This window comes from Muntiacus reevesi, chromosome 3, assembly GCF_963930625.1.
Source record: "Muntiacus reevesi chromosome 3, mMunRee1.1, whole genome shotgun sequence".
Classification (NCBI taxonomy): Eukaryota; Metazoa; Chordata; class Mammalia; order Artiodactyla; family Cervidae; genus Muntiacus; species Muntiacus reevesi.
Window position 1 is genome coordinate 66,393,605 of NC_089251.1, and position 25,199 is coordinate 66,418,803.

Sequence of the window (25,199 nt, forward strand, 5' to 3'; positions counted from 1 at the left end):
TTATCCTGATTTATCTTGACTTTTTATTGGTGGACTTAAAGGATCATGCCTGGTGAGAAGAGCATTTACTACAGCTATTTGAAAGGCTTCTGCAGTCTTCTCCCTTCTCTCAGGACTTCTGGGGGAGGCATTGGCTGCCACTCTGATGTCTGTTTCTGATAAGTGAGTTTTAGTCTCTAACAACTCCTGGGAATTTTGTCGGCAGAGACCGGGTGAGATCATTTTGCTTTCCGCTGAGTTTCCTTTCTCTGTTTTTTTGGACTGTTCTGATGAGCATGACCCTGAAGCATTCAGTAATACCTCTGTTCTCTCGGGAACTGTTGGCCTACTCCCTGGTTTTATCTCTGTCTGAACAAAAACTCCATGTCTCTGGAAAGGAAAACAAAGTTGACGTTAACCAGGGCACACAAGTTGCTGGAAGACGCAGCTGTGACCTGAGTTCACGTATTAGCTCAAGTCCTGGTTGAAACAGGCTCTTCTCTGCCTGTTCATTAGCTGTCACCTTAGTCTGAAACTGTAGACTACAGCAGCATAGTAATTATTGGGGAACCATTCAAACAAAGTATGAACAAAGGTGCACCAGAAAATGAACAGGAAAGGAAAAACAAAGTCAGAGGAGCATCTCATTATCTCTCATTCTCAATTTTTCTGTCATTTGGATTGTATGAGACTATTCATATCAATTTCCTTTCTTGCTCTTTGGGTTGCTATGGAAACAGTAGAAACTGCAGTTTAAAGACCTAAGGATTTATGATTGCATCGCAAACATCTATTAGTTCCAACAACTAATAGTTGTTGTGAAATGTTATTAATAGCCATTGTGAAATATGAAAACAAACATCTGTAGTTGGTAAAAAAAAAAAAAAATCCAGCAATTGGCTATTACATCACTGTTTTGATTTATAAACCTGATATGCATCCCCCTGCTACACACATAAAAAATTTATCAAATTGCTTTGCTTTACGTTAAGTGAATGATTTTACTAATTTGAACCAAATTCTAAATACTGTGATCCAAAGTGATGACATCATTCTTTAGTTTTGATTATGACATGTGTTTAAGATTTTTATCCTCCTAATAACCATGTTAGTTTGTTTAAATCAACTTTGAGAAACATGATTGTGGCTTGAAAAGGCTTGGAGTTTTAGCATAAATCTATCCCCCATCATAAAGTATTAAAGAATTAATTCTGAATACTGTCTCACCTTTCCCCGGACGGGCTCATTGGGTGTTTTTCTGGCATCATATTGATGTATAAAAGAGATGCGTTCTCTAAAGTTCCTTTGAGGTTCTGCTGATGCATCAGGAGAGACAAGTGGAACTAAGGGGGAAAAAGATTTTGTAAAGGTCAGGATACAAGTTAGATTTGTATATGGAAACATCAGTATTTATAATATTTTGTTTTATAAAAAATGCTAGTGAAACTAAATTGTTTTAAGTATGCACGGTTACCTAAACACATCTAAATAATACTATGATTGATTTATCATTCTTTCTCTGTGAAAAAAACCAAATCAAAACAACCAAATTAGCCCCACTTGTGGACTTGCTAGTAATTTTAAAAGCTAATATTAATGCAGTTCAGTTCAGTTTAGTCCCTCAGTTGTGTCCAAATCTGCGACCCCATGGACTGCACCACAGCAGGCTTCCCTGTCCATCACCAACTCCCAGATCTTGCTTAAACTTGTGTCTTGAGTTGGTGATGCCATCCAACCATCTCATCCTCTGTTGTCCCATCTCCTCTTGCCTTCAATCTTTCCCACCATAAGGGTCTTTTCCAGTGGGTCAGTTCTTCGCATCAGGTGACCAAAGTATTTTTGGAGTTTCAGCTTCAGCATCAGTCCTTCCAATGAATATTCAGGACTGACTTCCTTTAGGATTAACTGGTTTGATCTCCTTGCAGTCCAAGGGATGCTCAAGAGTCTTTTCCAACATCACAGTTTAAAAGCATAAATTCTTTGGTGCTCAGCTTTTTTTATAGTCCAACTCTCACATCCATACACGACTACTGAAAAAACCATAGCTTTGATGGCTTTTAAAAGCCTACTGTAAGATCTGCTTCTTGCACATATACCAACCAAAGTGCTAGGAAAAGCATAAGTACAATGTATTTGTCAGCTTTTTTTTTTCCTTTTTTTACTACTAGAAAGGTTTTGAGAAATTTATGCACAAATTGCTCTCAGATAGCACTGACAGATGAACTGGAAGATTCCAGGGCTGCTACACCTAGAGTTGAACACATAATTCTTTTCATTTCCAATTTACAGAGGCTCTGAAAATTTGCAAGAGTATTGAGTTCTCTAAAAATCACTTTAAAATAATCTCTTAATGTGGGTAGTAGCTATCTATGTAGGGGTTCATTATGTTGGTCTCTCAATGTTAAAATTTTTTAATTTTTAATACTCACTTTATTTCTGCTTTTAGCACACAATGTTATGGAAGGAGTCAGAGTAACACCCAGTTTAGTGACATAAAATTCTGTTAAGGAAAAAAATTTAAATTTCTCCTTTTTATAGAATAGCATTGAAACATGTATATTATCATATGTGAAACAGATCACCAGTCTGGGTTCGATGCATGAGACAGTGTGCTCGGGGCTGGTGTACTGGGATGACCCTGAGGGATGGGATGGGGAGGGAGGTGGGACTGGGGTTCAGGATGGGGAACACATGTACACCCATGGCTGATTCATGTCAAGTGTATGGCAAAAACCACTACAATATTGTAAAGCAATTAGCCTCCAATTAAAATAATTTAATTAATTTAAAAATTTTCTCCTTTTTATAGAAAAAAACATACATAAGGTAATTACATGCATATCACTATCATATCTATGGAGTGATAACAAGAAACTGATAACAGTGATCACTGCAGGAGGAAGGAGTTAGTTGACTGGAGGATGGAGGTGGAGAAAAGTGGATTCACTTTCACTCTTTATCCTATTGTACCATTTGAATTTTGTACCATATGCATGTATTCACTATTAAAAAATAAAATTTAATTTTTAAAAAACATGCCTTTAAAATTAGGGAGTGTATATAAAAAGGAAAAATGTTAGTAAATTTACATTTATTAAGTATTCACAAATTCAATAGTCAAACATTAATATAAACTAATTTTACTAGCAGAAATGAAGCATTCAAACATTTATATATTACATGATGTGAAATGCCATTCATTTCCAACTACCAGGAAAAAATGCTAATTGATAACATTTCCTTGATTTCTAATTGAGATCAGATACTCAAAACTCATTTTCTACCTAATCATTACCTTTCCTTTAGGATTTGCTATCACACAAAAGACAGCAGGTGCCAAAAATTAAGCAAAAATTTGTGGACAACCACTAAATTGAGCAAATTCTAACCATAACATATTTTTCTACCAATTTGGAAAAGACTGTCAGTTTTGGGGTAAATGTCACGGTACAGCTCACAGAATGTTAGTGTTTCCAGGAACATAGTCTGATAACTTTGTGAATAAAATGAAGCTCTTCTAAATTGAGGCATTAATTAGGTGGGGTCAATGGAGTGTCCAAAGCATGGGCTTCTGGAAAAGATAGACGTGTTTTCAAATCCCAGCTCTCCCACATATCCCACCTGTGTCACTTTGGACATATCACTTCTGTCTCTAAAATGAGGATAATAATACTTCCCTTTCGGAGCTGTGAGGATTAAAGACAGTGTCTATAAAGTCTCCAGGATGATGGACCAAATTAGAAAGGGATCTCCAAGTTAGGCGACGGGAGAGCTCTTTCGTATCCTGACAAAATGGAAACCATGGAAGACAGCATGAATCCAATGAACTATCAAAAGACTGTGAGAAAACTAAAGAACTTTTACTAAAACTCTTTACTAAAGAGAAAACTCTTTACGAAACAAAGAGTTTAGTAAACTGGTATGAAGGGTTAGTGGCAGCTTGGGCTGGAGGATAGGGAGATCAGAAATAGCCAGGTTGAGGAGAGCTTTTCAGATCTGCTCTTGACTTTCCCCTACCTTGCCTTAGGAAGATCATTGTTTGCCTGAAGACAGCAGAAACTGGCAGCAACAGTCTAGCCATCTGTTGTCCACTCGGTAACATCATTGAAACAGCACAGAAATCCCTCCATGTTAAGGAGCTGATGAAAATGGACGCATGTGGCCCTCTTGGGCATTTCCTCCTCCAACATTCTCCTAGCAACTGTCAGTGCTGGTAGATTAAAAACTTCAAGAGTTTTCTCTCAGTGATGCCTCTTTTCAGGAGTTTAAAGGAGAAAGAAGTGGAGCCCTGACTAGAGGATTGGTCTCAGTAGGGACAAAAAATAGAGGTGGTCAAAACTGGTTTTGTGGGGCCTGACTTGCAGCTGGCCCAGCCTGACCTTCATCTTCTTGCCTTAAATTCACTGGGAGGCACACAATCCATGCCCTGGTTTTTAGCCTTGCCCTCACAGGGTTTGATAATTCACCTTGTGGAATATGACCTAAAGTTAAACTAGAGAGACACTGTAAAAGAAAGACAACAAAATTTAAAACATATATTATGTGAAGGAGAATTATTAGAACCTATGCACCAAAAATAGAATAAGCATAACAAATATCCTCAAAGATATTGAAAGTATTAATATAAAGCAAAGAGTCAGACATGATTGAGCAACTGAACTGAATATAAAGCAAGAATTAGAACATAAAAAAGAATCATGTAAAATATTAGAAATGAAAAATTAATAGTTGAAATGGAAATGATGAGATAAATAACAACATTTATGAACTAGAAAATCAGACTGAGATGCTCTCCTAGAAGACAGCTGGAAAGGTTAAAAAAATAAAAATTAAACAGCTAAGAGACATGGATGATAGAAATACCAATACTAGAATTCAGGAAATCTAGAAGACAGAAAATGAAATGTTTACAGTAAGGATGATAAATATATCAGAATTAAAGAAAATCCAGAGGCCTCAGATTGAAAGGGCTCACAGATTAACAAACAGATAGCAAGGTGAGAAGTAAGATGGAGCAGGTGAGGCCCATGGGATGCAAATTTAAGGAGGCACTTACACAATGCTGAGAGTGAGTGCCTCCTTACATTTTGCACCCTAGATCTCTCACTTGGCTCACACTCCTCCAAATCCTGCATGGTAGATAAAGAAAAAAAACTTATCTTAGACATTTTATAGAGAAATTTAAAGTCATGTGAGAAAAAGAAAAAATTTTAAATGTTTCCAAAGAGGAGAGGTAGATTACCTACAAAAGAGTAAGAAGCAGATTTATATCAAACTTGATAACAACAACACTGGACACATGATAACATTAATATTTTTTAAATATTAGAGGGAAAAATATTTAAGCCTGGAATTTCTATATCCAGCCAAACTGTCACTTAATTATGAAGCCAAAATAAAAAATATTTGGAGGCAAAGAAGGCCTCAGAATATTTCCCTGTAAAACAGATCATTTCAGAAAATTTCTAGAGGAAGAACTCAAGAGTAGAAATAAATCAAGAAGGGTTTATGTTTAAACCCTTATGTGCCTAAGGTTTATGTTCAACTTGAGTTTAAACATCAAAAAATAAGTGAAAGTTACTATCTACTATTATATTTAAAAATTAAAGGCTTAAGGAAAGAAATATCTTTAAATTTATAATGTTAAAACTATATTAATTTAAATCAAAGTAACTATAAACTCTTTCTGTATACAAAGACTCCCTTAAAACATGAAAAAGATCTACTGAAACATGAGCCCTTCAAAGGATTAACAACTGCCCATTTGACATAACAATAGAATCCAGATGACAGTGGAATAATACCTTCCTGGTGTAAAAGCTAAGTAACTGTGGATCTAGAATTCTATATCCAGTTATATTTTCATTCATTAAAGAGTGAGGGCAATTAGTTTAGACATTTTCAGACAAAGAGAGGTGAAGAGTTGGCCATTCCTAAATTCTAATGGAAAGAACTGTTTAAATACATTGAACTAATGTGTTACATTGATGGCCCCAAAGAATCAGGCCTTCCAGTATTCACATCCTTGCACAGTCCCTCTTTAAATGTGAACTGGCCTTGTGATTAACTTCAGTCAATAGGATGAGGCAGAAGCTATATCATGCCAGTACCAGGCGTAAAATTTAAGAAAACACTGCATTCTTGAGAGCCCTGAACTGCCATGTAAGAAGTCCATCTACCTTGCTAGAGAAACCACATTCAGAGACCAAATGCAGAAGGAAAGGCCCAATCATTCCAGCATCCTAGCTGAGTCCAGTCCTCAGATGACCTATCAACTAAATTAAGCCACTCAAGTGCCCACCGATAAGATTAGCCAAAGAACTGCCCGGCTGAGCCCAGCCCAGATTGCAGAATCATGAGCAAATAAAATAATTGTTGCTTTAAGCAACTAAAGGTTGGAATGACTTATTATGCAGATAACAGCCAGAAAGACTTCAGAAGGGAGTTAATTAAATCAATTAAAATAAATCATCTTTTATATAGGACCTCCCAGAATCTTAAAAGTAGTAACTTAAAAAAAATCTTCATGGAGACTGATAAAGGGGCAGGAAAGGCAATCTAGAGTATTATAGAAAGAAGTTCCTTACCCAGACATTATTAAAAGTAGACATAACTACCATATTCATTTATGCAAATGTATGAGATTTTAAAAGAAGCCCACAATAGTGAAGATCATCTAAGTGGGAAAACATCAAAGAAGATATTCAAGTTCTTAGTGGTTACTTAAGAATTCAAATTGGACCCAAAATAACTACTTAAAAGAAGCCTTGTTAGATGAGGCTTCCAAAAGTAAGGCAAAGTCTATGAAAAATATTTGAAATCCACTCTCTGTTTCTTGGAAACTTCTAATTAAAATAGGAATTTTCCAAACAAGTTGGTGTCTAGCCATCTATATTTTATCAACAAAGGCAGGATTTGTTCAAGCACACAACTTGCTCCTCATATTGATGGGAACTTAGCAGTTTTTACTTTGAAAAATTTTCTTAACTTTTTGTTTGTATCTACTTAAAAAAGCACTCCTCAGTATAATTTTTCTATTAGAAACCCCATTCTTCAAAGTAGTATTTATTTTCATCTTAAATAAAAGATTATTAATGTAAAAACAACAGTACAGATTTTCAAAATACAATTAAAAAAAGAAACTTGAATAGTTATAGCAAGAAATCATTGTTATACCCTGATACAAAAGAAGCAACACAAACTAAAACCTATTTTAGAAAAATATTTTTAGCACTATATCTGAATTGGCAAGAATGTTAAAATAATCAAGTAATTTATAACCAGTCAAAATTTCATTTAAGTTTGAAATACCTCCCTTATAAATTAGATCAGCTTTTCCAATTTATAAAGTTTCGTTATATAAAACCAAAAGTGAACACTTTCCTACAGCGACTCAGATATGATGGAGTATAGCCATTTGTTGAACTGACCATGGATGGCAGCCAGGAAATTGTGTGGTGGTACAAGACATAAAGGGCACTTTCATTATCAGCACAAGATGACATTACTAAAATGCCAAAAGCCAGGCGTAATTAAGTGGGCTGATGGAAAAGAATAACTATGAGATGACTTTTGTTAGTAATGCATGTTTATATACACACTTTCTGTCTGTATGCATGTATCTAAATATATACACATGTATATATACATTAAAAATCTGACATATACAGACTGATTTATATACGCATTTTAAAATATTACATAAACTAAAATCATTCTCATCTACTATCCAAACACCATCTAAACTATGAATAAATTGCAGGTTTATATTGTGTGTTATTAGTTTAAGTTATGACTTTAATTCATGTTATTCAGTAGATTATTTTATCATTTAACTTAATCAATAAATAATTGTTGAGTCTGGGCATAGTGGTAGGACCTGGAATATAGTAATGATCTTGGCAATGAGAAATACCAATAAAAGAACAAGAGAGAGAGGAAGAGACAGAAAGAGGGAAAAGATAGTACAGTGATAGTAAAGAAATTAATATGTCTTAAAGCATTAAGGAAAAAAAGAGAACTAAATATGAGCAAAGATTCTAACAAATTTGGAAGTTGGAAAGCAGATGGATAAGTGGCAATTGACTTGAGTAGGTCCCAGAAAACTGGAAGCTAAGTGATTTTGGAGGAGAAAGTGGGGGTGAAAATCAATCTAGTTCATGCCCCAGTGCTTGGCATCAAACGCTTCTGAGGCCAGGAGCATGCAAAGTGGTGCAAGTTGAAGCTGTAACCTGAAGATTGCTTGAGGGACTCCCAGATTTTCTCTCCCCTACTCCAGGCAGAGGCTTGTAGGATTCCTCTTTGAGAAAACTGACAGACCTATAGACAGTGATTATGATTGTTCCTTACGAAATGGCCATGTCCTGCCTGTTCATCCTAGAACAAAGCCTGTGTCTCTGTCTCATCTTCCACCACATCCCTTCTTGAACCAGAGAAGAAACAGCTACTCCCAGAGAAAGTATTGGGACTGACTGGTTAGCTAACAAAAAAGTCAGTTAAGGCAAAGAATCACAGTCAATGATGAAATCATGTCTAGATATTTTAAGCAGTCCATTTACCAAAATTTTATTGAAGTGCAAAGGCATTTTCTTTGAGGAAGTGTCTGTTTGGAATTTCACTTTGTATTTCTTGCACAAACCACACACTGATGCATCCTTTTCAGTTTGTTTCTTTAACAGAATGGAAACTTAAGGAAGCTTTTGAAGGAAAAGGAGTACTGCGTCCTTCAAGATTTAAAAAATTCGCTCTCTCTCTTCTTTTATAGTTATTTTACCCACTCTTAATTGGCATTTTTAAGTTAGTAAATGACCTTTTAGCAAGTCTTTTCTAAAGCATTCAACTTGGAATGTTTTATAGAAAAAATTACTTTTTTAAAAAAACTCAGATCCTTGGAAGGATCTTTTAAAAACATAAATGATATCACTCTCCCCGTTTAGAGCCTCCAGTTATTTCTCATTGTTTGTAGAACAAATTTCAAATTCTTTGCTATGGTCTATGTGATCCTATTTGACCTGCCAGATCTACTTCATCTTCTGCTGGTCCTGATATCATGGTATGGGGATTTAGAGAAGGAGTACATAACTCAGACCAAGGAGGTAGAGAATACTCTTTAAAAGTCATGTTTATTTCAGAACCAGTTTTCACCTGTGTACTTGGTTCTGAAACAAACATGACTTTCAGGAGATAAAGTAGGTAGTGTCTGATCTGTGTGTTTGTGTTAGTCGCTTAGTCGTGTCCTACTCTTTGTGACCCCATGGACTGTGGCCTACTAGGCTCCTCCACCCATGGAATTCTCCAGGCAAGAATACTGGAGTGGGTTGCCATTTCCTTCTCCAGGAGATCTTCCCAACCCGGGTATTGAACCTGGGTCTCCTGCATTGCAGGCAGATTCTTTACAGTCTGAGCCACCAGGGAAGCTTTAAATTTTCTATGTTGTGTCTATAGAGTGATGCTAAAAGTTGAAAACTACTATATAGTATTTACAATATATTAACAACTATATGAATTTTGTTCATTTAATGACCAAATATTGTGCTAGCGCTACATTTCTTTCTCATTTGATCTAATGCCTGGTGCCACTAGGGGTTAAAAAAGGTTCTAGTGAACATGTCAAATAGAATCCTCTTTGCTAGGTTAAAAATGGTTTCCCCTGAGATCTTTGAAGACATTAACTCCATTGTGCTCTTCCATTGGTGTTACTTAATTCCATATATTTATTCTTTAAGTGGTGACTTAGTTTTCTTTTAATGGAAACTTTTAGAATCTTTTTATAATTGTTGTTTTACAGTTTCATAGTGGTGTGTAGGTGTGTCTCTTTTTTCCCCCCTTCACATTTTGAAGTACTCAGTGGACTCTTTCAGTGGCTCTCTTTTATTTAGGAAATTATTATTTTAGAGGCTTGTGTAGAATACTGGTTATTTTTAATTTTAATATTGCTGCATGGCATATGGGATGTTAGTTCCCCAACCAGGGATCTAACCTGTGTCTCTTGCAGTGGAAGTGCAGAATCTTAACCACTGGACTTCCAGGAAAGATCAAGTACTAGTTATTTTTAGAGGTACTAGAGTCAGAGTGAGTTCAAACACTAGTCATTTGCTGTGTAGCCTTGGGAAAATTATTTTTTAAAACTCTTAAACTCTGGTTTCTTTTGTGAAAAATGAGAGTATTAATAGTATTGTGCTCACTCAGTCATGTCCAAATCTCTGTGACCCTCATGGACTGTAGCCTACCAGGCTCCTCTGCTCATGGAATTTTCCAGGCAAGATTACTGGAGTGGGTTGCCACTTCCTACTCCAAGGGATCTTCCCAACCCAGGGATCGAACTGCATTGGCAGGCGGATTCTTTACCACTAGTGTCACCTATACTATCAATATTATATTCCATTATGTTGCTGTGAGAATTGAATGAGTTAACATTTAGAAGGTTCATAAAGTATCTGGCAGATAGAATAGGCTTAATAAATGTTTAGGGCTTCCCTGATGGCTCAGATTATAAAGAATCTGCCTGCAATGCAGGAGACCTGGGGACACGATTGAGAGACCAACGCTTTCACTTTCAGTAAATCTTATGTGTGGATAACTCTCTCTCTTTTATTTTTACTCTTTTCTGGAGCTCCAGAAGAGTTGGAACTCCAAGATTGAGTCTCTATTTTGTTTTTATTTTCTCATATTTTCCAAGGTTTTTGTCTTTGTTTTTCATGCTCTGTGATATTTTCTTGACTTTATGCTCCAAACTAAAAAAAAAAATATATAATTTGGCGTAATTCTAATCTTTGGTTGTCCATTCATAAGTTAAGAATAGGATAGGAGACCAGTTTGAAATACTGAACTAGCTAGTGTGGTAGTTGACATCTGGCTGAGACACTGGACTCTAGCAGCCAATGTGGGGAGAGGGTAGAGTGCTCATGACTGGAGAAGTTATTTAAGTAACCCTCTAATTCTTCCTCTACACTTTCCATTTCGCGTTGTCTCCTGTCTGAGCCTTCAGACACTTCTATTTTTTCAGGCAGATTGTCTCTTCTTTGTTGTGTCTCCTTCTATATATTCTAGATTATTCCTTCTTTGCTGTCTTTTATCCATCAACAGTCTTCTACTCCTTCTCACATGTCAGAAAGCTCTTCCTTCCATTCTTCTCACTTTTATGGGTCTTTTGTGGGTTGACTGCTTTGGTATCATGTAATAGGGTTGTGGGAGGCAGGGGATTTAGATGTTTCTGCTCAGTCTACCATCTTGAATTAGAAGTGGAAACCTAAAAGAGACATTCCTAAAAGAGACACCATTGTTATAGATTATCTCATGGCTTGCTCTCCCTATTAATTACCTCTCTTGAGGTAGAAATCATGTTAAATATGACCATTTTCTAATATCCTACCTTCAGTCTAGCTGACTTTTGTATCCTTAACTAGACTGGCCAGTCACTGAGGCCAGAAGGCTACAACTGAGGGACTGTTAACCTCAAAGTAATCGCTCACTGTCTACTGTTGTGTTTGGAAAATTTGCTATTTATTTTGTGAACTTTGTATACGGTGAGAACAGAGTGGGTGCTCAATAAATACACTTTTGTTTGGACTTGATCCTGCACTTCTGTTTATTGTTAAGTCGCTCAGTCATTTCTGATTCTTTGCCACCCCATGGACTGCAGCATAACAGACTCCCCGACCTTCCCCACCTCCCGGAGTTTGCTCAAACTCATGTCCATTGAGTTGGTGATGCCATCCAACCATTTCATCCTTTGTCGTCCCCATCTCCTGCCTTCAGTCTTTCCCACTATCAGGGTCTTTTCCAATGAGTTGGCTCTTTGCATCAGGTGGCCAGAGTATTGGAGCTTCAGCTTCAGCATCAGTCCTTCCAATGAGTATTCAGGGTTGATTTCCTTTAGGATTGACTGGTTTGATCTCCTTGCTGTCCAAGGGATTCTCAGGAGATTTCTCCAACACCACGATTCAGAAGCATGAATTCTTTGGTACTAGCCTTCTTTATGGTCTAAATCCTATATCCATACACGACTACTGGAAAAAACCATAGTTCTGACTATATAGACCTTTGTCAGCAAAGTAATGTCTCTGCTTTTTAACATGCTGTTTAGATTTGTCATAGATTTTCTTCCAAGGAGCAAGCATCTTTTAATTTTGTGGCTGCAGTAACTATCCACAGTGATTTTGGAGCCCAAGAAAATAAAGTCTGTCACTGTTTCCATTATTCTCCCATCTATTTGCCATGAAGTGATGGGACCAGATATTATGATCTTAGGTTTTTGACTGTTGAATTTTAAGCCAACTTTTTCACTTTCCTCTTTCACTTTCATCAAGAGGCTCTTTAGTTCTTCACTTTCTGCCATAAGGGTGGTGTCATCTGCATATCTGAGGTTATTGATACTTCTCCTGGCAAGCTTGATGCTGGCTTGAAGACTTGCTAAATGGAGAAGGAAATGGCAACCCAGTCCAATATTCTTGCTTGGGAAATCCCATGGACAGAGAAGCCTGGTGGGCTACTAATGCAGTCCATGGGTCAAAAAAGAGGATTATTAAAAACTGTATTCCCAAATAAACCCTTAAACATACATAGCCTGCAGTTTTTTATTGGAAGTATTCTAGTTAATTAATACTGATGAAGATTCACATTCGGGACAAGAGCTAACAGAAATGGTTCTTTCTTTATAGGTAATTACCTAGGCTCTTCCCAAACCATGTTAAACCGCCACTCAGCCTTGAAAATGTGAAGCACTATTATCTCTAAACATGTATTGATATTAGTGTCATTGACCAAAAGCAATTCACTTAAGTGAAAGAACTCAAGTGAATCTTTTTTTTTTTTTTTTTGGTAGTCATTTGGGGGAGGAGGGAGCCATGTTTTACTTCATTTCAACAGTAGAGTCAGTTGAACTAGACTTTTTTAGTTGGCTTAGAAAAATAGAAATCATTCCTCATTATGGTAAAAGTAACTTCTTAAATTTGGGGGGGCGGGGGGCGGGGAGGCTTGCTAAAAAATCCTACTCCTGTGGCGGAGATGAGTAGGATTGGGTTAAGAAACAGAAACAAATTGAATAAATGTGAAAGACTTAGATAATGACACCATCAGGTAAAACAAATTTTAGATCTCAAAATATATGAACAGTGTAGAGAACAGTATTTCCTAAATTATGTTTTGTGAGATATCAGTCATGTAGATGATCTTCTGAAAAGGATGAAGTTGTCTTTACATTCAAACATAGCATACTTCATTCTTCTTGGAAATTCATTATGCTTATGCTTAGAATAAGGGTTTTAAGAGTTCTGTAGTAAGAAAAAAACTGTTTATAAGTTCAGTTTTCCCCTTTCCCTGTTTTTTTTTTTTTTTGAGCAGTATATATAAACATCATAAAAACTAGTGTCCCTCAGTGTTCACTTTGAGAAATACTGCTTGTTAGAGTTGCCTCCTATTTTAACAGCTACAGTTTTAAGTTTACTGGCAATAATGAGCAGAATGCCACTATATTTCTAACTTGGAGGCTAGTGTTTCAATGATCATTACAATTTTTATTGTGTTATATTAAACATGTTTAGAGCTAACTTGTCCACCAGGAAGGGATGAGAAACAAACTTGTCAAGGGCTGCACTTGCTGCATATATATTTTCAACTCCTGTAGAGGACTGTTTTTTCCCAGGAGGTAAAAGCACATCTAATACATCTTAATTTGAGAGCAGTAACTTGAGACAATGGAGACGTGCTAACCTTACCTATTCCGTAAGAAGGCTTTTGCAACTTGCTGTATTTGACTGGAGAAACCAATGGACATGCTGGCTTCCTAAAGTCACTCCTCTGGGTGCTCTTAGTGTCATAAGGTGGTGGGAAGGGGTCTTCCAGTCCCTTACCATGTGACCACCAGTCACCCTTCATGGGAAAGAAAATGCAAACATATAATTGGATATTATAAGATATTTTCATATGCTATTTGATGTCTGTGAATGTTCAGTAATTTGATTCAACAAGTTACTGGATTTTTCTAGTACTAAAATACAGTTCTGAAATCTAGGAATAAATATATTGAATATTTTCACAAAGGCTATATTTCTTAAAAAGGCATCTAAAAATGCATTATCACATAATTTTAGCTAAAATACAGCTGCTAAGTTCTTATACTACCTTCTATCAACAGATGAAGTGGAAAAATCAACAGAATAGTTATATGTTTCTATGTTTTGCACTACAGTTATATATATATATGTACACATGTATGCCTATGTATTAACATATAGTAAACATGGTTTAACCTAAAATTTTACATTCTGTTCTTTTCCTTTCAGCAATACAAATAATATATTATCATCTAAGATGACGGTTTTTAAAGTTTTTATTCCATGACCCCTACCACAAAATACATTTTATGTCATACAAGAGTACCTACTGCATACATACACATAAAACTAGAGGTTTCACAAAACAATATTTATTTTTATGACATGCAGTGCACTTGGCTATTTTTCTATTATATTACTTTTCTATTTTCATTTTATAAAGCTGGTTGCAGTCCATATGGATTTGTAACTCACTAATGACTCAGTTTGAAAAATTTTGTTCTAAGCAGAAATATCTCCAGTGTTACTGAATTTTTCATAATAAAGCATGACCTAAGTATGAAGCAAGTGAAGATTCTACATTAGCACATATGACAGTTTGGTCTCTTAGAAGCGGAGAAAGCAGTGAAGTGAATTGTTACTTGTCTTAGAACTGACTAAAAAAGTTTTCATCTGGTTGATCAGATAGAAGAGAACCTTGGGAAAAGGAAACTGTGATACCTCAGAGTTCTTGGATATTAGAGAATGAGAGTAACCTTGGGTATATTCAAACAGCTACCCGGGGCTTTAAAGGAAGAGATCAGCCTTTTAAAAAATCAACTGTTATTGCACAGTCAGAGACTTTAAAATATGATTCAAGGGCGATAAATATGAAATTCTAGTAAGTTAAATTCTGAAAATACAATGGAAACTGCATTGATTTTAAAAAAGGAGACATCTAAAGAAACCTATATGGCTACATTAGGGAGTTAGCTTTCAACTGAGCTTAGTTTCCAAAGAGACCTGTATGTGTAAAAAGGTGCACAGTAGCAGATTCAAAGAAAACATACTCTAATGGAGTTGTCTTATCAAGGAGATTGGCAAGAAACTTAGATAGCAGAAATTTATGAAAATACCAAAGGAAGCAAAAATAGGGTATTCTGGGGAAAGAAATCTGTTATAGCAAGAAATCACAGAAAGGCTTAGAATTTGGAGAAGGGTACCCTGTTTACAGCTAAAGTCAGAGCTATTCAATCCAAGGTTCTTCCTTAAGAGAAATTATCTTCAAACTGAAAAGATGGGATGGGGAGTTCCCTGGTGGTCCAGGGGTTAAAATTTCACACTGCCAATGTAGGGGGCAAGGGTTTGCTCCCTGGTTGGGGAACTAAGATCCCACAGGCTGCTTGGCATGGCCAAAAGATTCAATTATTTATTGATTGATTTTTGACTGTGCTGGGTCTTCATTGCTGTGCTGGCTTTTCTTTCGTTTCAGCAAGCAGGGACTACTCTCTAGTTGCAGTGCACTGGCTTCTCGTTGTGGAGCACATTTGTTGTGGAGCACTGGCTTCTCTCATTTCTGCGCAGAGCTCTAGAGAGGGCTCTGCAACCACCCATGGGGTTCAGGAGTTGCGGTTCCTGGGCTCTAGAGCACAGGCTGAGTAGTTGTGGTGCATGGGCTTAGTTGCTCAGTGGCATATGGGATCTTCCCAGATCAAAGACTGAACCTGTGTCTCCTGCATTGGCCGGTGGATTCTTTACCACTGAGCCACCAGGGAAGCCCCCAAAAGATTAAAAAAAAAAAAAAAAACAACATAGGATGCACATGGGCCGAAGACCATGTGCATGAACTAAGCCCTCCACAGTTGAAAAGAGTTAGACCTCCCTTTGCAACTGGTAATGAGGACCAGTTTCCAGGCCAGTAACAACCTGTAACCAGAGGTAAAAATGAGTAAGTTTGCAGAAATCAAAGAATTTTGGAGAGTAGGAAAAACCGGCTAATGCCTCATTTTTCAGAATGAACTTAAAGGTGAACTGCAAAAAAGACTACTTGATGCAGATCCTAGGAATTCTAGAACAGATCACTACACAGATGGCATCTTCTCAGTCTCTGGCTGAAAATAGTTTCGTCTTACTGTCGTCAGAGTGCCTGCCTCTTGCTCTTCTCTACTCTGATTACGTGGTGCTTGTGTCCCAGGGTCTAGGCCTTCTCTCCCTTATTCTCAGCACAGGTATTGAGGTGAGTACCAGTTCTATGAGGTGTGTACACACACTGTACAGATGAGAAGACTGGTGGCAGATGAAGTAACTTCCCCACGGTGTGTCTCTACCAGGTAGCAGAGCTGACCCGATCCTGCCCCCATCTACTGGGGTGAGCCTCTCATTTCTCTACTGTACTGCTATCGCAAATCTGCTGTGGAAGGCAAAGCCAAACACCAAGTTGTTTAAATTATTTCAAAAATAAAAAGAGGCTCTAAGTAAATATCTTGAGAAAGATCTTCTATGATACGGTTTTTTTTTTTTAAGATTATTAATATTGGCTGTGCTGAGTTTTCATTGCTATGCTGGTTCTTCATTACTGTGTTTGGGCTTTCTCCAGTTGCGAATGAGTTGAGAGCTACTCTCTAGTTTCAATAGGTGGTGGTGGCTTCTCTTGTTGTGGCCCCCAGGCTTAGTTGTTCCATGGCATGTGGGATCTTCCCAGACCAGGGATCAAACCTGTGTCTCCCACCCTGGCAAGCAGATTCCCAGCCACTGGACCACCAGGGAAGCCATGTGATAAGGTTTTAAGGTATATTCTTTATATCATCTTCTGTAGATCAGAAATTTATTTTGCTAACATCCAAGTTACTAGAAGTGACTCTGGAATGAGTGAATCACTATGTCTGGTAGACTTCAGTTTTTTTCCTTAAACCAGAATGTAGTGCAAAAGCTAGCCTTAAAGCAGAGATTATTCACCTTTCAAGAAAACTTGAATTTAGAATTTTACCAAAATGGTCTCTCTGGTTTTACAGATGCATATAAGGAAAATAATGAGCAATTTTTCCTGTTGTGATTGATGATTTTAAGACCCTTGGGGTTGGTGAGTGTTCTGATTAGTGTCATCAATTGGATGAATCCTCACTTCAGGAGAATGAAATCCTACAGTTCAAAAACTTTTTTTTATCTTTTCTATTTCTGGATAGTTTGCCCTATGCCCCAGAAATCTGCTTCCTTCCTAGAAGACTGAAAGCATGTATGCATCCAGATATATGTGCATGCCCTTTTGGTCCAAGCATTTGCTCAAACAGATTATAAAGCTTAAAGGTAAAGGTGGAGGCTTATTTTTTTTCCTTTACCTCACACTGAAGGAAAGGACTAAGGATAAAACTTTATCACTCTGTGTACCATCACTTACATTGGATTGTGAGGGGCTGATGTGGAGTTATTTATGATAAAGGAAACTGGAAAAGGCCCTCTCTGTAATTGCTTTGTCTAGGTTTTGGGGGTCAGACCACATCCTGCAGATTGTAGAGGGAGTTTTGCCTAAAGAAAAAGTTGTTCCCCAAACTTTGGATCCGGAGAGAGGATGAAGTCCTCCCTTCCAGCCTAGGGTCCCTGCCCCAGGATGACCAGCACAGGGGCTCCATGGTAGGAAGGTGCCTGGAGATTCCTAATGACAAGACTCACTATGATGCAGGCTCCTGGAAGGTCCGAGAGCTGTTGTACTGCGGGCCTCTTGGCTACACTTGGAAACCACTGTGAGGCCCTCTCTGTATTATACTTCTGTCATCCCAATATCTTCAGTTAAATTACTTCCATTCTTTGAGAAACTAAGGGAGAATCCTGGGGGATATAGTAAAGCAAGTGGGATATCCTGGAGAAACTCGTTAAGAGGATGTTAGAGGTGGTAAGCCAAGCTCTAGAGCAGCCTGGCCAAGATTTCTGCTGGTGATGATGGGGGTGTGGTGATGGGGGTGCTGTCTGTGGAACATAACATTATACTATAGGGATTCCTGGGGAAATACAGACTTTTGACAACAACTTACACATAGATAGTCATAGGTTTTTTAGTAGACCTCAGTGGCTTTAAAAAATTTGTTGTGTTATGGTAAAGACTAGAGTTACATTGTATCCACATTCCCCTGTATTTTGTTGTGGATCAGAAAGAAAGCTGAAAAAATACCTCTTTTTAAGCAATTCATACTTTGCTCAATAACAGTTACTCTTTTTTTTTTTTAATAATGAAAACTTTTATATTTGGAATTAGCCAGCTGGACTCAGTTTAAATGATCCCAGTTTTGTTGGCAGTATCCAAAGCAGCATAGTCAGGAGCCAGTCAAACACGCCTTCTTCTCTCCATCAGGCCTGCTCAGGGTGTTGTCCTCAGCCATGTCGATGTCATAGAGCTTCTTCACAGCCTGTGTAGTTTGATGCTGTTTGGCCTTGACATCCACAGTGAACACCACTGTGTCCTGCCCTCTGTTTTCTTCACGGCTGACTCGGTGGTGAGGGGGAATCTGATGATGGCGTAGTGGTCAGCTGTGTTTCTCCTAGGGGCGTTTTTCCAAGGATACTTGGGCTGCCTCCCGAGCCGCAGTGTTTTGGGCCATTGGAAGGTGGGTGACCTCCAGATCTTCTTTTGTTGGTGGCTGTGGACGCCTTTCAACACTGCTTTCTTGGCCTCAAAGCCTTTGGCTTCAGCTTTGAGAGGGGCAGGGGCTTCTTTCTTCGCCTTCGGCACCACTTTCGGGAAAAGGCAACAGTTATCCTTGAATTGTGTTCTGTGGAATACTAGTTCTGCAGCATGTTAATAAGTATTATATAAAAGAGGTTTCCATAGTTAAATAGATTTGACAAGTACTAAGATAAGCAAGTTAAACAAGTTCACCACAGGATTTCTCAGAGCCTTTATCTACTGATGTGAGTTGTGAAGCTCTCAGAAGGGTATGTAAAAATACAGCTTTTCCACAGCATATTTGACTTTGAAGCTTTATTTTGTTGAGCACATAGCCAAAGGTTAGTGCTCAAAAAAATACAATTTGTAAAACACTGACCTAGTATAATTGTCTTTGAAATATCAATATTTACCAATATTTAAAAATATAAGACAACCAAATTAGTTTTCATTGGAACTAACAGAGCTAAAACTTGTTTTTACTTTTTCTGATATCACCAATTTGATGTTCTTATGTAGAACTATATAATTGATTATTTAATTTAAAAATCATGCAAATAAGTAAAATCAACCAATCTGGTATGCTAAAGACATTTTCTTAAAAAATTACATAACAGATGTATGTCAATTTAAATATTTAGGTAACTTTATTTTCTTTACTCATTTTAAAGCCATTATTACTATAAATCAGTTAATTTTTAAAAACCAAGGTAAACTTTATTTATTTATCTATTTATCTTATTTATTTATTTCACATTCACACACAGGGCTGTGGTGTGCTGTTTCATGACATGAATAGTTGATGTTATTTGTGTAAAGAGAGCTCACAAAAAGCAATCTCCATTTAAATGTTAAATTAAATCAGAACTATACCTAACCTTCCCTGGAGTAGGAAATGGCAACCCACTGCAGTGTTCTTGCCTGGAAAATTCCATGAACAGAGGAGCCTGGTGGGCTACAGTCCATGGGTTCGCAAAGAGTTGGACATGACTAGGCACACCTAACCTTACATGGCAAAGGGACTTTGCAGTTATGACTAACGATCTTGGAAAGGAGAGATTATCCCAGATTATTTTTTTCTAAGGATCCCAGCATAATCACAAGGGCCCTTAGAAGAATGAGGCAGGGAAGTCAGTCAGAGATTTGAAGATGCTATGTTGTTGGCTTTAAAGAGGGGTCTGTGAGCCAAGGAATGCAGCAACCTCTAGAAGGTGGGAAAGACAATGAGTGGGTTCTTCCTTAGAGCCTGGTGAAGGAACCAGCTCTGCCAGTGGCCAATGAGATTGACTGTGGACTTTTGAGCTTCAGAACTGTTGAGAATAACTTTGTGTTGCTTTAAGCTCTGGTTTTAAGTTTGTGGTAATCATTAATAGCAAAATAGGAAACTAATACAATAAACCTCAACAAACCTGATTCTAAAAAAAAGATAATGGAATATATTTGATATAATAGTGAATGAAAGTGTGATTTGGCTAAACCGACAGTCCTGGGTCAGAAACATGACTGTGACATTTGCTTACTCTGTAATCTCAGGTTATGTTATCACTAAACTATTTCCAATAACACCTCCTACAAATAGTTGTGCAGATTAAAGGATATAATTTATATAAAACTCTTAACTCATTCCTAGCATGTCACACACTATCAATAAATGGTAGCTATTATTTTATAGAAAGTATTTGAATTACTAAGTATCATGGAAATTTTTATAATATCTGTCACAAATACAATATTATTGAAGAGATTTCTTCAATAGCCCCTCCTCCCCCTAAGCACTGCTGAGTGACTATAATCTGACCCAGTTGAGAAAAAAATTATTTGGATTCCTTCTATAAACACACACATTGTTTGTATGCAAAAATTATCTGCGAGTATTGTTCCAGATTACTGCTTTTAACTATTGAATTATAAAAAGTATTAGTCTCTGTCACATCCTTTAAGTAGTCTGTGACAAAATGATCCTGCAAAACATTTCTGAATCTAAATCTATATTTGTATGTAATGAACATCAATCCAACCTGATTTTCTGGCTCTTTTTTGACATCTATGTAGGGAACTGGTTCATTGCATGTTCTTACATTTGTGTTAATGAATTTAGCATAATATACACGTCCTCTCCCAACACATGGTTTTGAATGTTGAATACTTTTTCCAGGTTTTTTTTCATGTTTGAATTCTTCTTTTTCAGTTACATACAGTATACCAGCATCTTCTATTTTATGCTGTCTGAAAAACAGAAATAAATAGTATATCCTTTATTCCAATGAACATTTCAGTGCTGATTGATGATTATATAAAATAAGATTTAAATATATTTTGGTGTCAAGACAATTTAGGCTTTATTAATAAATATTAGGGGCTGGTGCAATTAAAATTTGAGAAGGTGTCCTCTCATTTGAAATCATATAAAAGATAAAGATATTTGTTTTAATCGTGATTCTTTATTACTATTATACCAATGCAGCATACAGACATTTGCTTGGAGTAAAGAAAGGGTAGTGATTTGATCATTTTTACAAATCATGTTTACAGTATTTATTCAGGTGCCTATGTCACATGTTAATTTTAATTCATCTTCTTTAAGTTAGTTATGTAGTAAATTTATTCATCTGGACAAGGTGACAAAGCCATCTATTTAGTTTTAAAGCCTCACCTAGCAGACTTACAAAAGCTACCAAATGACCACTATTATTTATCTTTTCAGGAAGAGACCACTGTGCAGACATCAGAACAGCTAATTCAATCTCATCATTTTTTGCTTCTAATGACTACCCTGGAATAAAAATAAAAATTATTGCCTGTTTTCAAATGTTATAAATAAAAATATTTTAAAGGAATAGTTTATAAAGTTTTTCTCCTTTCAAATGAGTAATAGACTTTATAAAAGGTGCTTTTTTTAAAATTTCAGATACTTGAAAAATAAAGGTAAGAACAAAATATTGAGTTTAGATACTTTTTATATAGAGAAAAATCAAAGCCCTGACCCATGGAAGGTGAGTGAATAAGATTCAGAATTTATAGAGAAAGTGAGTAGCTCGGTTTAGCCTTGTCCATGGCCGTACCTTACTTCAAACCAAAGCCAAGTCCATCTCTTCTATCTTGTCACTTTTTCCAATTAAAACCCTCCAGTGGCTTTCCATTGCATTTACGATAAAACACTTCTTCCATATCATGGCTCTGAGACCCTGTGTGACCCTGCTCCAGCTAATCTCTTCAGCCACTCAAGCCACTCTCCCTTCCCTTCTGCCGCCAGACTGCCTGCCTTCAGTTCCCGGAACAAACTAGTCTCCTCTCCCCTCAGGGCATCTGCCGGACCCCAGCTCCCTGCGCAGTTCCCGACTCATTACCATTTAGGTCTCCAGCTGAAAAGTCACCTCCTCAGGAGCTTTTGGGCTTCCCTAGTGGCTCAGTGGGTAAAGACTCCAGAAGCTTTTCCTAGACTTCCCCCTCCCACACCTTGTGTTCTCTGCTTTAGTACTTTGTTCATTTCTTCCATAACACAAACTACAATTTATTATTTATGTACCTATTTTTGTTTACTTGTTCTAGTAAGCACTACGAATGTCCTTTACAAGCCATTAAGTTCCATGAAGGTGATGACTGGGTTTCATTCATCATTATGTCCCCAACACCCAGACCAGCGTCTTGCCACTATACTGTCCACACATTTCTGGTGAATCTGCTGGACTTGTTTGTCACTCTGGGTTTATGTTAGCTGTACACACCCAGCCCTCACCCAGAACATACACAATATTCAGGACCCTTGGATTCCAGCTCCCTGTGTCCCAAGAGAAGTTACTCTCTGTGTTTGGAAACAATGATTGCTGGTAGGGTAATAGTGTCTGCCTGCAATGCGGGAGACCTGGGTTTGATCCCTGGATCGGGAAGATCCCCTGGAGAAGGGAATGGCAACCCACTCCAGTATTCTTGCCTGGAGACTCCCATAGACAGAAGAGCCTGGCGGGCTACAGACCACAGGGTCGCAAAGAGTCAGACACGACTGAGCGACTTCACGAGAACGAACGAAAGTGTAAATCACTTCAAAGGCTTTTCCTGTTATCTTTTCAGAAATGAATTTATTTAAAGGCCATTATTTATCATCGTAGACTTCTGGCATCAGTTTTTTCCATCTGCTTCTCAGAGTTGTAACCCAACAGTACATTTGTACTAGAATCAGGTCCCTAAGGAAAGGACTGTGGCTGTTTGCTCACATATTGATGCAGTCATTTGATTAAGTATTTGTGGTCTGAGTGGCTCTAGATTGACTCATAAATGTGAAATATGGAGTTCTTAGTTATCTCTTACTAGAAAGAAAGCACAGTTAAAAATACTGCTGCTGCTGCTGCTAAGTCGCTTCAGTTGTGTCCAACTCTGTCCGACTCCATAGACGGCAGCCCTGGGATTCTCCAGGCAAGAACACTGGAGTGGGTTGCCATTTCCTTCTCCAATGCATAAAAGTGAAAAGTGAAAGCGAAGTCGCTCAGTTGTGTCCAACTCGCAGTGACCCCAGGGACTGCAGCCTACCAGGCTCCTCAGTCCATGGAATTTTCCAGGCAAGAGTACTGGAGTGGGTTGCCATTGCCTTCTCCGGTTAAAAATACTAGTGGGCTCTGAAGTAAGTCAGACCTGGGTTGGAACCCCCACTCTGCCATTTACTATCTGAGCTTTGGTTTCCAATTCTTTGCATGGTAAGGACAATAATACCTGTCATAAGATATGTGAGAATAACATTAAATAATTCATTCTTTCAATAAATATTTGAGATATATGTTCCGTGCTGTTTGAGTCACTGAGGATAGAGAAGCAACAAAGTAAACAGAGCTTACATTTTAGCAGGTGCAGGCAGTTGAGAAATAAAAAGTAAAATATATAGTTTGTTAAGTACTGAGGACAAAAATAAATCAGGGAATGGGGGAAAGAAGTCCGTGTATATGGGAGGTGGGTGGCATTTTTAGATAAGGTGGAGGCTGCATTATGAAGGTGGCAATGAAAAAAGATAGGAAAGAGGGGAGAGAGTAAGTGGGTATTTGAGGGAGTGCATTCTAGCAAGTGGACTGTAGCTGCCAAAGCTTTGCCGGAAGTACCTGACCTTAGGACAGCACTTTTTCAAGTGTGGTTCCTGGAGTAGCAGCTCTGGCATCAGTTGTCAATTTGTTAGAAATGTAAATTCAAGGGCCTCCTCCCTAAGCTACCACATCAATCTTTGGGGCAGGTTCCCAGGAAACCCTAGGTGGTTCTCATATACATTGAAATTTGAGAATGACCATTTTAGAGAAACAAAACCAATAGGCTTTGGAAGCAAATAACCTGGCTCCATGACATAACAAACTGTAACAAGCTGCTTGATTGAATAGGTCTCAAAATTTAGGGTACATCAGAATCACCTGGAGGCTTTGCTAACACCCAGTTATCATGCCCTTCTAGAGTTTCTGATATGGTGCATCTGTGGAGAGGAGGGGAGCCCCTGCCCACCCTGAAGAATGTGCATTTTGAATAAGTGCTCAGGTGATGGTGATGCTGTTCTGGGGACCACACTCAGAAAGTTACTGCAGATGTAGCAGGGAGGCCTCAGTGCTGGAGCAGAACCCTGTCAGAGGGGGCAAGTCCTGACAAGGCCAAGGAAGGCAAAGGACACGTTGTGTAAGCCCCAGTGGCCATCGTAGAAGCCCTGCCTTTTCCTCTGCAGTGGCCAAGGATGAACAGAAATCTAAATTTATGCTGTAAAAAGACCACGCAGAACTCTGCCTTGAGTGGGAATGACGGTAGAGATGCTGGATCATGGTGGATTCTGCATTTATTTTCAAGGTAAAGCCTACAGAATTTGCTACTAAATTAGATGTCAGGAGGAATGGGTGATTCAAGATGGTATTGTGTCAAGAATTTTAGGCCAAGCAATGCATGTAAAGGGCCTGATACATTGTAGGCGCTCAGTAAACAGTGAGTTTTAATAAGTATTATTGCACTCAGATCTAGAAGTTAGAGTAGGAAAGGGGATTGGCAGAGGAAAGGCCCTGATGGCTTGAAGACACGCTTCGCATCTCCCTTAATCCTCCCCCCCAGGGAAGAAAACATTTTCGGAAGGGGAAATAGAAAGCCAATGCTCAGCACTTACTGCTGCTTATCCTCCTTTCCCTCCATGGGCTCCTACGGTCTGACTCCAGGCAATAAGGAGCCTCACGGGAAAACCATGAACCAAACCCTGCCAGGAAAGGGACGCGCGGAGAACCCGCGACTGTGACTTGTGCGTTGCTAAGCGACAGCAAGCTGGGCAGGAGGCCTCGGAAAGCGTGGGAGTGGCGGGACCAGGACTGCGCAGGCGCAGTAACCCCGTGGGCGCCTCGGAGAGCGGGTGAGGCTGGTGATGGGGAGGGAGTGGCTGGCTGGATCTGTCTGTGTACTTCCCGGACCTGCTGCATGCTCCGCTCCCTATATCCGGCCGGGCGGGATATTTATCAGGGCCCAGTCTGTCTTTTGGGATCATCAAGGGGTGATTCCGGGCTCCCGCTCGGCCCCTGGTGCGGGGTGAGGGGCTG

The 25,199-nt window shown here is 38.3% G+C and overlaps 1 protein-coding gene across 1 annotated transcript; it reads right to left on the reverse strand.

Annotated features, from left to right (window-relative positions):
• C3H2orf73 (chromosome 3 C2orf73 homolog) lies at positions 1 to 24,887 on the reverse strand. The gene is made up of 5 exons (XM_065927337.1): positions 24,779 to 24,887; positions 20,685 to 20,892; positions 13,695 to 13,848; positions 1,207 to 1,322; positions 1 to 369 (listed from the first exon to the last, which is right to left on the reverse strand). The coding sequence occupies exons 1-5, from the start codon at positions 24,802 to 24,804 to the stop codon at positions 1 to 3; spliced, it is 873 nt and encodes a 290-aa protein (XP_065783409.1). The 5' UTR covers positions 24,805 to 24,887.
• Between the last annotated feature and the right edge of the window lie 312 nt (positions 24,888 to 25,199).